Source organism: Notechis scutatus, chromosome 4 (genome assembly GCF_049901735.1).
Source record: "Notechis scutatus isolate UNSWTSFEM ecotype Mainland chromosome 4, rNotScu1.2, whole genome shotgun sequence".
Taxonomy (NCBI): Eukaryota; Metazoa; Chordata; class Lepidosauria; order Squamata; family Elapidae; genus Notechis; species Notechis scutatus.
Window position 1 is genome coordinate 91,241,994 of NC_142012.1, and position 14,768 is coordinate 91,256,761.

The following is a 14,768-nucleotide window of genomic DNA, read 5'->3' on the forward strand; positions in this document are numbered from 1 at the left end:
CAGTAGCAGCATTGCTAAATGAACCCCTTTCACCCACTTTCCATACTTCGAAGCAGATTAACTGGTTGCTTGTGGATGCATCTGCTTTGAATTCAGCTGGAGGTAAAGAGAGAGTAGAAAAAACGTATTTGGCTATTAGCCCTCTGCAGGAAATACTTATGGCCTTCTTCCTGCAGATAACTGGAAAGGCAGAGATACCCATGTCACAAAGTCAGGTTTGTGCTGAAAGGAAAAGCTGAGTTAGAACTGAAAGAGACGAGCATTATATATACCCCTCTGAGAATCATTAGAAGTTTACTGTGGGAAGGGAAAAGTAATCTCACTGTTGAAAGTTGTAAGTTATCAGCATTCAAAGTGCACTGACACAAATCAAATTGACTTCCTAGAAGCATTGGGGGAGATGGATTTTCCAGCACGCTTTTCTGGCAGGCTTGACATACAACCTCACAAACTTCATCAGTTGATCTTCACATTAACTGCCCAGCTGCTTGACTTCACCCACAGCCCCAGAGGTAGTTTTGTCTGTACACTTAGGGAGAACTCTCGGAGATCCAGAGAGACAATCTGGAGAAGCAATTTAGACCAATTTTACTGAGCTTTCTGGAAGATGCAACAGTCCCAATGCTTTAAGAGGTACCCAATTTTAATCAAAACGTTTCATTTTAATTTTTTTTTAATTTAGTAAATTTTATTTAGTTTTCAAATTTTAAAAACATAAAATAAAACTTTATACATCATTATATCAGTGTCAATGACATCTTTTACATTTCCTTATCAAAACATTTTAAATGCTTTGCAAAGCCCCAGAAACAAGTGAGGAACTGCAGGTAACAAGGAAATGCTCTTTGACTTCTTAAAAGGCCAATGTTTCATAGGAAAAGATTTTGTAAAATAAAAGCATCATTATCTTTTAAGGTAGCTTGGCAACTTTAAGTTCTGTGGACTTCAACTCCCAGAATGATGACTTCTGGGAACTGAAGCCCACACATCTTAAAGTTGAGAACACATTGCTTTATGCCATGCTGTGCATTCCACACTTTTAAACTTCTTAAGTGGGATTTATTAAAAAAAATAGAAATCTCTTTCAATCGTAATTCCACATTGGAATACTGTGAAAAATTAATGGATGTAAAATTTACGTTATTGACATCCATTCATTCTTCTAAAAATCTTGTGAGTATACTGTTAGGATGAGAAGCATAATAATTTAATCAAGAACTAAGATAATAAGAAAAGTTGTTCTATTTGTGATTCCTTAGACAAAAATCTTCATCTGACTAGCAGATACAAAGTTAGTAAAATCGATACATGAAAAATCTTCAAATATTGGAATAGAAAATTCTTCACACAAATGGCATTTACCTGCTCTGAAAATCCATTATCCCTCATTCATTAGCTCTAATCAGACCCAATTTAGATACAAAGTTTAATGTTGCAATAATACGTTGCATTTCCTGCACATCAAGGCATGCACAAGATTTTCACTACTCAGATAACAGTGAACAGATTTTATTGCTGCATCAATCTCACTTATTCATCCTAGATGAGGGCAAGCTAAAACATGTAATTATAAGTAAGTTTCAGGCAGCAAGTACGAACAAATATTCAAAAGGCTAAATCAAAGAGCTTCAGGGTTTTTAAAAAAAGAATATAGATAAGAAGTGCAACAGTATTAATAGTGCATTAAACTGCATTTTTAATATGAAAATATCTTCAGATGGTTTCCTCTCACAACTCCAAGGTACTTTCCAAAGCTACATTTAATAAACTACATTTCCCAACCTTTACATCATACTGATGTAAAAATGCAAATGCTACAATATTTAGTATGAGAGAATGAGAACATGGGAAAAAACTTTCAGAATCTACTTCTCCCATAAATGCTTTTTTGACATTCCCAGATTCTATCATTACCAGACAATTAAGGGCTTCCTTGTTTCCTTCTCCCCTCGTTTCCAAGGTCTTTTTGTGCCTCAAGCTGTTTAAATAAATATCTGGCACAAAAGGAGAGCTGACTGGGATTGAAAGAATACCGTAGAAGGAAGAGTAACTGTTTGTCCTGGAGCAGTGTTTATTGAACTCCCACCACCCCACAGTTGTTCTTAATAATGAGAGGATGTTACCTTTAGTCCAGCTTTTCATTAGGGCAGAGGAAGATTCAACTTTGCCAAAAGCTTGATTGATGAATACCCCCAGATTAAATTTTTCCCTAAGGGAATTTAGTCCACAATTACCCCATTTGACAACCCAAATAGGAAGAAACTTAAGAGACTATGTATTGTCAACTAAAGCCTGATGCTATAATTGGATGTGCAAGAACCAGAAGGCAGGGGTCTCCAATCCCTCGTCCATGGACTGGCACTAGTCTGCAGCATGCCAGCAACCGGCTCACGCAAACAAGTGAAGGTCCATCCGTGGGATGCAGGCAGCATGCAAAACTTTCTCCATGGAACCGGTCCCAGGGGCCCAAAGTTTGACGGCCACTGCCATAAGGAATACAGTGGAAAGTTTTGTCATCTATATAGTTAAACCAAGAAAAGAAAACTCCCCCCCACACACACAATTTGCAACTTCTGGCAAAAAAAAAAAAGGTGTTCCACTCAGCACTCATTCGGAAACTAACATTTCATTTGCAAGACAACAGAACATATTCCTTAAATGCGTTTTGTTTGTTTCCATTCTCAATAACTGGATCACTTAGCTGTACATGACAAACTGAAGCCACAAAAACCATGCTTAGTAAATGTGGAATATCACGGCATGTCTCCATTAAAACAAAAGAGAAGGGAGCTCTGTGATGCAATGTCTTATTTAGGTGGTATACCTGACGCTAGCAAACACCATGAAAAATCAAGAAGTCCTCCAGAGAGAACCTAATCTAAACATTTTAGAGACACAATGTAATGCCCTATAGCAGTGGTCCCCAACCTTTTTTGTACCAGGGACTAGTTTCACAATTATTCATTCTTTGCGGCCCGGTACAAAATGATCCAGCACGCACAACCGAGGCGAGGCGAGCCGAGTGACCGGCCAGCCAGCCATCCCCCGCTTTTCCCCACCACCTTCAACTCCTCCTTTGTACCTTCTCGCAGTCAATGGGCTTTTCGGGCTCTTTCTTAATCTCCTCCTGAGTAATGCGAGACTCCACCGCCATCAGGACGGCTCTTTGTTCAAAGCCCCCCCCCCTTGACGAAACTAAGGCGCGAGTTCCTTCAGCACCCAAACGCCGCTTTCCAACTGGGTGACAAGCTCACCCGGAAGCACTTTCTCAAGCGCTGTTGAAACAAGATGGCGACGCCCAAGCAAAGTAGGCGGCCCGGTACAAAATGATCCACGGACCGGTACCGGTCCAGGGCCCGGTGGTTGGGGATCCCTGCCCTATAGAATCAATGTTGCAACTTAGTAATAAAGCTGATCTTTTGTTCCAAAAACACTCTCTACATATCTATATCTATCTATCTATCTATCTATCTATCTATCTATCTATCTATCTATCTATCTATCTATCTATCTATATCTATTTATCTATCTATCTATCTATCTATCTATCTATCTATCTTATAGCGAAACATTGTGTAAATATATGTATGTGTGTGTACCCAATGTTTCTCAACCTTGGCAGCTTTAAGATGGGAGTTCTTTAACTCCCACAATTCTCGAACCAGCAAGGCTGAACAGGGGAATTCTGGGAGTTAGTCCATCCATTTTTAAGTTGCCAAAGTTGAGAAAAACTGATCTCCAGAAAGGTATTCTAGGTGCAATAAATGTCAAGGCTGTAATTTGAAAAAAATCTAGCTACTTGGATATTTCCCCAGGTTCTAATGGGAATCCAGATAGCCCAGCATGAATGTCTCAACCACTGTACAGTAAGTAATTAGTACTAAATTGTACCAGTTACAATTTTATCTTCAAGATTATCACAAGAATGTTTTTTCCCCTCTCCCCTCTAATCAGATTAAGGTGGCAGGAACCGCTCGTAGCTGCTAGTTCCCATCTCTCAGCTTCGTGTAGACAAACAATGTGTAAAGAGCTTTACCCTTTCATTTGTAAACACAACTGTTAGGAATGTAATACATAAGCAGCACTAGCACAGGGCTGTGCCACTGTACCTGGAATTCTGACAATGGTGGGGAATTCTTACAATGGCTTCACTGAGCTGACCTAGGATGAATTTTGCTGCTGATCAAATTTTGTGTTTTCTAAATTAATAGTGGATATTTTATATGGTTCTACATTGGCTTTATTATTGATCGCTTTTTTAATCTGTTTTGAGCTGCCCAGAGCCATTTAGGTGAGATGGGCAATCATATAAATTGAATTAATATAAATAAATAGATGTTTGAGGGCCTGGAGACAATAACATATGAAGAACGGTTGCAGGAATTGGGTATGGTCAGACTAGAGAAAAGAAGGACTAGGGGTGATGTGATAGCAGCATTCCAGTCTTTGGTGGCACAAAGAAGAGGGGGGCAACTTATTTTCCAAAGCACTAGAAGGCAAGACAAGAAACAATGGATGGAAACTAAGCAAGGAGAGAACCAACCTAGAAAGAAGGAGAAACTTCCAAACAGTGAGGACAATTAACCAGTGGAACAACTTGCCTTCGGAAGTTATAGGGGCTTCATCACTGGAGATTTTTAACAAAAAAACTGGACAGCCACTTGTCTGAAATGGTATAGGGTCTCCTGTTTGAGCAGGGGGTTGGACTAGAAGACCTCCAAGGTCCCTTCCAGCTCTACTCTGTTTGATTGAAAATATGAATACATACTTATATACATACAAACATTTCCCATTTCTGCAAATTTCCAAGTTTCCAGCTTCAGCAGGTTGCTTAAAGCTCCTAAGCCAAGCATTTGCTTCCTTTCTGGATGTTCATATTTAGAGATTGAAAATCTCTGGCTATAAAATCCAGGTAAGCAAGTAAGGAAAAACTAATTCTCATAGCAGATTATTTTTTTTAAAGAAAGTGGGATTAAGTTGTGAATAAATAAATGAATGAATAAATAAACATGTGGTGCTGTTTGGCCTGCCTTTTATTAGTCCAGCAAGTGCAATAGCAGATAATTTTAAATACTTCTGAGGCTTTGCCCAATACAGAAGAAAATGGAGTATAAATGATAAAAGCCATATTGGATGCCTAGCTTTTACTTCTGTTGCAACAGTAGATGGATTTACGCTCCTGGAAGCTTTTCACCTAAACAACTGATCCCTTCCTTCCCTTCTCATGCAAAATGCCATGTGGGTAGTCCTGCAACATTTGAACTTGCTTGTTCAAAATACCACTCAAGACATTCACTTTTGAGATAGTAGGCAAATAATTATACCTTAAATCCTGTACTTTAACTGTCACAATAGGTATCCTATCTGCTTTTTTCAAAGCGAAGACCAATGTCTACAGCACCACTTCAAATAGTCCAAACAAGTGTTTATAAACATTTTTGATGAATGGTTTGAAAGACCAACAAATTTCTGAAATATACCATAAGTTCTAAGGCTAAGATTTTTCCTCTTTCACCCCAGATGTTGTTGTGTTCAAGACCAGAATATATTGTGAGAGTCTTGGATGCAAAACAATTGTCTCTGTTGTTTTTCCCCAACCATAACAAATATCAAATTCATTATACAATTTTTCTTCTATGTACTCTGATGAAGAGAACAACCTTCATCTTCACACAAAGCAGAGCTACCATGATTTTTTTCAGAGTTCTCACAGTATTTATATCTTTTGTGGAGAAACTACAGAATTGCAGCCTCAGAACTACACAAAGATCATCCAGTGAAACAATTTGTTCTGGAGGTTCCTCTCCCTAGAGATCTTGTCTTTATCTTGGATAGCCAAAGTCAAGACTTTCTAGACAATTTCCATACAGGGAAAGGTTGTGATAGTCCAAAACAAGCTTTGACTGAAATGGTATACAGAACCTGTACATATGAGCACATCCATGATTTGGAACCATAAATTTAATTTATTAGCATGTCTACATAAGAAAATATAACTAGCTCAGTCCATGTATATGTGTAACTTGCAACTATAGAGAACAAACTTAAATTTAAGTTGGATAAATTTTGTGAGTACAATAATTTTGTGAGTCCTTTATATGGGACTGTGTGCTTACTACATTATATCTTGGGTAAGGAAGGAGAATACTACCCAATGTTCTCGTTCATAGCTGCTCTTGAGCAAAACCAGAGAACTTGATGATCCAAAAATTGTGTCTGAAGTTGGCTGGTTTTGGAAAAACTCCAATTAGTCCATTTCGGAATAGGGTTTGGTATTCCTTTGGAAAGATTGTAGATGTTGGTTCTCAGAAACAAGATCTGCTCCTGAAATAGCTTATCTCTTTGCAAAGATAATCTGTAAATATTCTTTGAATGCCAAGTAGGGAGACACCCAATTCAGATGAAGAGAGAAATGTTGCTTACTCTGCAGTTATTGATATGCACACACGTCACAATTAAAACTTTTGTTTCAAAGCAGTACAAACACTCCTTAAATAAAGCACAACAATGATCTGATATGAGTGCTTCAGTTAAAACTTTGTCAATGTGACTACCCTTGCTTAAATCCATACTACACTATTATTCTCCAAATAAACCACACCTCAAAGGCAACTAATTGCCATGGGAACCCTTGAGGGAACGTGAAAAACAAAATACATTCTGTATTCATTGATGGGTTTTCAGTGAAAGTCTCACATGATTCCTTCGGTCACACATCACAAACACCTAGAAATCTCTAAACAACTTTTAAGCCTCCTTGCTATCAGTGCTATAATTTCTCCTCAGCCAGGCTGCTAAGTTCATCAGTTCCTTTCTTCTTACAATTTGGCAGGAGATAGTCTTGGCGTGAACCAACAGGATTAGCATTCATTTGCTGGCCCTTGGTCCCGTTGCAGTTTGTATTTGTGGGCAAGATTCTAATAAATTCTGAACATAGTTTTTCTCCTCCCTCTGCAAAAATGCAGGTCACTTGGTTTAAGTATACATTCCACTAAATTATTTCCTAATTGAGGAAGAAATGCCATGCAAAAGCAAAACAAAACTTAAATAAACAAAAAAATGTACGTTGTTTTTGAGTAAAGTTAACATCCAGCATTGCTTATTCCCTGTACTAATGTTAAGATTTTCAAGAACTCTTTTATTTTTCCATTTCTATCTAACAAGTTTTTTTAATGCCCCAAATCTTAGAATGTGTTGTTATGTACAATTAAAAACACAAATAAAGAAGAATTGGATAGGTTGACCTTAGAATTAAAAAACAAGGGGGAATCTGAGTACTATGAAATGTGGAATAAATTCTATCAGTGGTTGCATAGAAGAAGGCAAGGTCGGAAGGTAAGTAGCTATGATGATTAGAATAATTAGTAAACAGTGTATCAAACAAAAGGATAGTAAAATGGTGAAGTAAAATGTATATATATATATATAACAATTGTAACGCCAGAACGGCTGCACTGCCTTGTATAATAATAATAATAATAATAATAATAATAATAATAATAATAATAATAATAATAATAATAATAATAATAATAATAATAATAAACAAACACAAATAATCCAAGCAAAATACGTAAAATATGACAAACCAAATTTCAACAGTTGCCTCATAAATTTAGGCTAGAATCCTAAACAATCAACAAATAGACTTGTAGTATTATTTTCAAAATAAATATTGAAGCAGTGCTTACTCCCATTACTGAAGTTAAGATTTCCAAGAACTATTTTATTTTTCCATTTTGATTGAACAAGATTTTTAATGAATCAAACCTTAGAATATGTTATGTACAATAAAAACACAAATGATCACAAGCAAAATAAAAATACAGCAGAAACCGATTTGTAACAGTTGGAAGAGGCTAAAAGCCTTATGTGGTTAGAGTAGATTTCTAAACAATTTCTTCTATATTATTTTTAAAATAAGTATTGAGATGCCCCACAAATGCTTTTGGAAATCTTTAACTGTACTTTTTTTTTACCAATTCAACCAAAGTAAAGAACATATGTATTTCTGAAGGGAGGTGTAAACCATGTAACCAGGTTACAGAGCACAAATATAAAATTTTACATATAAAGAGTCAGGGTTATAGGCCCCAGGGTTAAATTCTTGCAAAACTACTGCAAATCATTGTATATACAGAAGCTGCATTTATGTCCCACTTGTTCTGAATCACCACTTTGCTTTCAAATCCAAAGCATCCAAAACACTGCATAACATTAAACTAGAAGGATCTTCTGACTTAATTGCTCCCTTTGGTCATTAGTAAATTGATATTCTTTTATAATAGTGAATTGAAGACTAATAACACGGGAGAGGCAGCATCTTCTAAGAAGCTGTCTGACTCAGTTATTGAGAAGGGTGCAGGAGAACCTTTGGTCATGAATGCTTCTGACCATGATCAAATAGGGTTTCAGCTAAAAAAAAAAATCACAATTATTTTTTCGTGGCCGATTTCCCCTTCCGCGCCATTTTTTTTTGTAAGCACCAAATTTCCAAAATTAGGTTCAGGTTGCGACCAAAGTTATAGAATGAATTATGGTCATGACCAGAGGTTCTACTGTATCACGTTTAATGTGATAAGGCTCTGGGTTTTTGTTGCACTATTTTCCCAAAATAAAATTTCTAATAAACAAGTCTGATAAGAACCAGAAAAAAGCCTTGTAACTCAGTGAGAAGCAGAGCAATGCAACAGTGCCACAATTTAGTGAATGAGAATTCACCAGAAAAACCAAAATGCAGACCATTCAAGGATTTAAATATTCTGAAATAGACTCAAAAAAACTGGTTGTCAACCCATTGCTCTCAACGTTAAGAATGATAGGTTTCCATAAGCCTTGATACATCTTCTGTATGCTTTTTAAAAGCAGTTTCACATTATCACAGAAACCCTCAAAATGACTTTACCATCTCCCTCTGTAGCACAGATGGTTTAATTATAGGCATATGTTGTGTTTGCACAATTGCTTGACTCTGTTATGGACTTAAGTCATTTTCATTGCACAATATATTGAAAGAATTGTGAATCTGAAAGAAACTATTTAGTATTGAAAGCTCACTGTTTATTTAAACAAATGGCTTGGATTCACACAACATATGAAGCTGCAAAAAAACACTAATCAAGGGTACCTTGGTTCAAAATGATGAGGTGATAAGCCACCTGGGAAAGCCAAGGGAAATAATCAAAACCATAAAAAAGCAAAACTTGGAATATTTTGGACATGTGATACGACACCCAGAAAAATACACCATACTTCACTTAATCCTCCAAGTAAAGATTGAAGGCAAATGAGCTCCAAGCAGAAGAAGAACATCATGGCTTCAAAATCTAAGGGACTGGTTTGGACAAAATTCAACAGCACTTTTTCGTGTGGCTGTTGATAAAAATAGGATCTCCAATATGATCGCTAACATCCAATGATGGATGGGGGGAAGAAGGAAGAGGGAGGAGGAGGAGGAGGAGGAGGAGGAGGAGGAGGAGGAGGAGGAGGAGGAGGAGGAGGAGGAGGAGGAGGAGGAAGAAGAAGAGAAGAAGAAGAAGAAGAAGAAGAAGAAGAAGAAGAAGAAGAAGAAGAAGAAGAAGAAGAAGAAGAAGAAGAAGAAGAAGAAGAAGAAGAAGAAGAAGAAGAAGAAGAAGAAGACACCATTGCTCACCTTTACAGGTAGTAGTTGATTTGTGACCACAATTGAGCCCAAAATTTTTGTTGCTAAATGAGACATTTGTTAAGTGAGTTTTACTCCATTTTACATCCTTTCTTGCCACAGTTGTTAAGTGAATAACTGCCGTTGTTAAGTGAGTCTGGCTTCCCCGTTGACTTTGCTTGTTAGAAGGTCACAAAATGGGATCACTTGACCTTAGGACATGGACATAAATATGAACCAGTTGCCAAGCATCTGAATTTTGACCACATGACCATGGGGGATGCTGCAAAATGCAAAACTGTGAAAAATGGTCATAAGCCACTTTTTTCAGTGGCATTGTAATTTTGAATGGTCACCAAATGAACTGTTGTAAGTCGAGGTCTACCTGTACTTGAACTAATCAAAGCAAAACCATAATTTTTAATTGGGGCTATATAACCAGCTCCTATTGCATTCTGAGTTGGCCCCTGTGCTCAGTCCCCATTATTTACTTGGCCTTCTGAACGTTTTTCTTTAAAAGAAATCTAATAACTTATTATGCTGCAGTTATTTTAGCAGCAGGAAAAAGTGAAGGCGGCCTTGTCAGGCCTTGTCAAATTCTGGGGAAAAAGCTTCTTCGGAAGCTGCCAAGCCTCGAACAAATGCCTTTTGAAACACTGCTGCCCTTTGTGTGACATAACCACTTAATGGGAATCCAGCCTAAAGACAGACTTCTGAAAATATCACCAGCCTTGATGGATAACTAACTAAGGAGGGCCTGAAGCTGTGGGTGTTCCTCACCAAGTCTGCCAGAAATTTGACAAGGTTGAGGGAAAAAGAAAGTCTCAAAACCAGAAACAAAGCAAAAGGAAAGGAAAAGACTTGTCTCAAAGCTAGCAAAGGAGATAATGGTTTGGTAAACTATTCGTTTTGCACTTCGGGCAAAGGTCACATTTCCTTTATTTTCTTTTAGCTCGTTAAGCTCTTTTGATGGAGGTTTTTCTATCCCAAAAGGCAACGGAACCTCTCTTTCAGGACCCATCCTTACAGCGTCCCAAATACTGACAAATTGAAATGCTTTCTTCACTGAGGGTGAACCATGAAATGGATTTGGAGAGTTTTTGATTAAACCTGACCGTTTGGGGCTTCATGTGCTATCACCCACAATGGGGAGTGGGGGAGAAAGCAAAATAATAAACAGCAGTGCACAAAAGGGAATCTTTTACTTTCTGGAAAAGGGAAAACCCATTTACACACACACACACACAAAGATAGATAGATAGATAGATAGATAGATAGATAGATAGATAGATAGATAGATAGATAGATATAGATATAGATTGATAGATGATAGATGGATAGATAGATGATGGATAGATAGATGATAGATAGATAGATGATAGATGATAGATAGATAGATAGATAGATATAGATATAGATTGATAGATGATAGATGGATAGATAGATGATGGATAGATAGATAGATAGATAGATAGATGATAGATGATAGATAGATAGATAGATAGATAGATAGATAGATAGATAGATAGATAGATAGAGATGTATATGTATATGTATATGTATATGTATATGTATATGTATATGTATATGTATATGTATATGTATATATGTATGGTATTCAGCTTTGTTCGGGTACTTTCCCACGTCATTACAGTAGTGCTTTTGGCAGATGAGATTCTGCCGAAACGTTGCTACAACTTTAAAAGCACAACTATAATGACGTGGGAAAATACCCAAACAAAGCTGAACACCATACATGTAAGTACCAGCGAAAACTTAAGAAAATATATATATATATATATATATATATATATATGTATATGGTTGATGTTACTTCTAGTATATCACCATTGTTGGGATACATGAATAGGTAATAAAGTGGACCATTTAAACAGACAGAAACACATGATTTGTCCATGGCAGTTTTAGAACATGTGACTGACAGAATAACAGAGTTGGAAGGGACCTTGGAGGTCTTCTAGTCCAACCCCCTGCTCCAGCTGCACCAATGTCTGTACCATTCAAGACAAGTAGCTGTCTAGTCTTCTTAAAAAGCTTCCAGTGATGGATCACCCACAAAATTCTGGAGGCAAGCCGTTTCACTGATTACTCATTCCCACTGTTAGGAAATTTCCCCATAGTTCTAGGTTGCTTCTCTCTTGGATTAGTTTCCAACCACTGTTTCTTGTCTTGCCTTCAGGTGCTTTGGAGAATAGGTTGACCCCCTGTTCTTCGGGGCAGCCCCTCAAATATTGAAACACTCACAACATGTCACCCCAGCCCTTCTTTTCTCTAGACCCGTAATGGCGAACCTATGGCACGTGCGCCACAGGTGTCACGCAGAGCCATTTGTGTGGGCACGCGAGCCCCAGGCAAACTTACCTCACTGTGCATGCGCATACCTCCGAGCTGATTTTCGGCCGGTTTGAGGCCTTTTTTGGCCTCTCAGAGACTCGAAGGAAGCCCCTGCAGCCTTTGGAGGCTGAAAACCAGGCCCGTTTCATCACTTCCTGTTTTTCCGGAAATACTGGAAGTAACAAAACGGGCCCATTTTTCAGCCTACAAAGGCTGCAGGGGCTTCCTTCGAGCCTCTGAGAGGCCGAAAAAGGCCTCAAACCGTCTGAAAATCAGCTGGAGGCACAATGAAAGTAAGGGGGTGGTGGCGGCGGGGGGAATCGTATGTGCATGCACAGGGGGAGTGGGGGGCCCTGCACATTGCCTTCTGGGTGCTAGCATGTGAGTGCATGTGCGGAAGCACGTGCACAATTTTTGGCACAGGAGTCCAAAAAGGTTACCCACCACTGCTCTAGACTAACCATACCCAATTCCTGCCACTGTTTTTCATATGCTTTAGCCTCCAACCCCCTAATCAACTTTGTTGCTCTTTTCTGCACTCATTCCAGAGTCTCAACATCTTTTTTATAATATGGTGACCAAAACTGGATGCAATATTCTATTCTTCTTTTCACTAGACTAGGCATACCAAACAGCCAGAAGGAAACAAGCTAAAGAACATGCTGGTCACTTATATTCCATTACACTTGCCTCCCTGACATACGTTCATTAAAAGCATCTATCCTGGTACGGTAGTTAAAGCAACATCATTTGTTTTCATTGCTGTGTTGGGAATTCAGACTTAAAAACACTATCATATGAAGCTGATCCAGCATTTCACTCTTTTTAGACTGCAAAAGGACAACTGTTAGGGTTGAAAACCATAAAGGCAACTCACTGTGTAAAGCAAGGGCCTTCAAACTTGGCAAGCTTAAGACTTGTGGGCTTAAACTCCCAGAATTCCTGAGCTAACATGACTGGAGGAGGAATTCTGGAAGATGAAGTCCACAAGTCTTAAAGCTGTCAAGTTTGAAGACCCCTGGTGTAAAGCAATACAACAATAAATGCTGGGATATAAAGTAGCATCCATAACAGAATGAGTACTCCTTACCAAACAAAACAGAAATCCCAACATTACAACCCAATAAAAAAAGCAGAAGAAATTAGTCTTGACGGTATTTCTCAAGAAACAGAGACTCTTACCAGTCAACAAAGTAGGAAGCTCAAAAGTAAAAAGATAATAAAATTTAAAAAGAAACCAACCTACTTAGAGGTATGTTTGACATATGATACTGTATATACTTTTTTACATATACTTTAAATATCTGCAAGAAAAAAAAATGAGACAACATGTCTATAAATTCTCCTCTCCCTTGACTCCTTATTTTATTGAAATCTTTAAATGTTTAATCTTAAATAAATAGTGGTAATCGTGGGTATTAACTAGGCAAGACACAATATTGCCCAATAAATCCAATGAATGCCATGGACAACAGCCCATCAGCTTTTATATATTTTGATACAGGTTGGAAGAAAGTCCTAGCTCTGGCCACCCATACAAGAAGGACTCCATCACTCATCCCCAAAACTGCATACAATATTTACATTATAATCCCATTTAAACATTTTTTAAAAGCACAAAGTTCTATGACTAAGGTTATAACTGCTCCAAAGCATGCAAAACTCTTTAATATCTTCCATAAAACTATCTTACAATCCTGTTATACTTCAGTGAAGTAGATCCTTTCCTCGTGAACGCTATGTTCTATAAAACATCTGCCCAATTTTTTTGCATGTGTATGTATTTTGGAGTGTCAAATAGGTATCAAATTTTTCATGCAGCAAGACCTGTAAATATGTTCTGGGCATAGTACGTGCTTTGAAGGCATCAGGGAAGGCTGCAATGTGTAATACCACATTGTCATGCTATGCTTCAAGATATTACGTTATGTACTATGACTTCATCCCGCATACACAGATTTTTAGGAGACACAACTGGCCTCTTATGTGGGCAATTAATGTGGAAACCTTCTCTGATGCTCATACAGGAAGGCTGTGTGATCACACTCAGTCTGTGACTATGCCCAATTCCTTTTACTTTCTTTCCCTCCCCTTCAAGACAAGAAACACAAGATGAAAAAAAACCTCACTATGTTCATCAAGGTGAGAACATAATTCTGGACGTGTTCCTTCCCATGGAACCGTACAACTGTATCATCCACAGCCAACAGAACCTCTAGATTGTAGTCATCCTTCTTTGCATGTCGCCTCTTCCTCTCTGCTTCACCAATCTGATTTTCAATTAGATTCAGACCTTGGGGGAGCTGACCCAAGATGAAATCTAGAATTAGAAGAGTTAAAAACAAATGACCACATAATAAATGGATGAAATAGTATCTTTAAAGTGCATTGGTCCATAACATCTGTATACACACACAAATCCAGGCATTCAAACTGAGTGTGTGTGTGTGTCTGTGTGTGCGTGTGTGTGTAGCCGGCTAGAGAATTCTGGGAGTTGAAGTCCACAAGTCTTCAAGTTGCCAAATTTGGAGATCTTATATATATATATAAACCGCAGCTGGATAAGACAGGTCCTGAAGAGCCAGCTCAATGGGAAGAACAAGGTCTAAGCCATCAAAGTTACATTACCTACTTTTATAATGTTCTGCTTGCAAATTTGAAAATAGAGCAATAAAATAAATGCTAGACAAGTATTCTATTGTTTAAAGATTTAATCTTGGATATCTTCTACCCTTAGCATAGGATGAAAGTGCTAACGGTGTAACCTGCATAC

At 37.9% G+C, this 14,768-nt stretch overlaps 1 protein-coding gene across 2 annotated transcripts in view; it reads right to left on the reverse strand.

Annotated features, from left to right (window-relative positions):
• The window catches only part of ADAMTS14 (ADAM metallopeptidase with thrombospondin type 1 motif 14), a 69,464-nt gene that overhangs the window by 39,232 nt on the left and 15,464 nt on the right, over positions 1-14,768 (reverse strand). For both annotated transcript variants that reach the window (XM_087964093.1, XM_087964092.1), the window contains exon 4: positions 14,125-14,315. In XM_087964093.1, the coding sequence (XP_087820219.1) occupies positions 14,125-14,315 (191 nt within the window). The remainder of the gene's footprint in view (positions 1-14,124; positions 14,316-14,768) is intronic.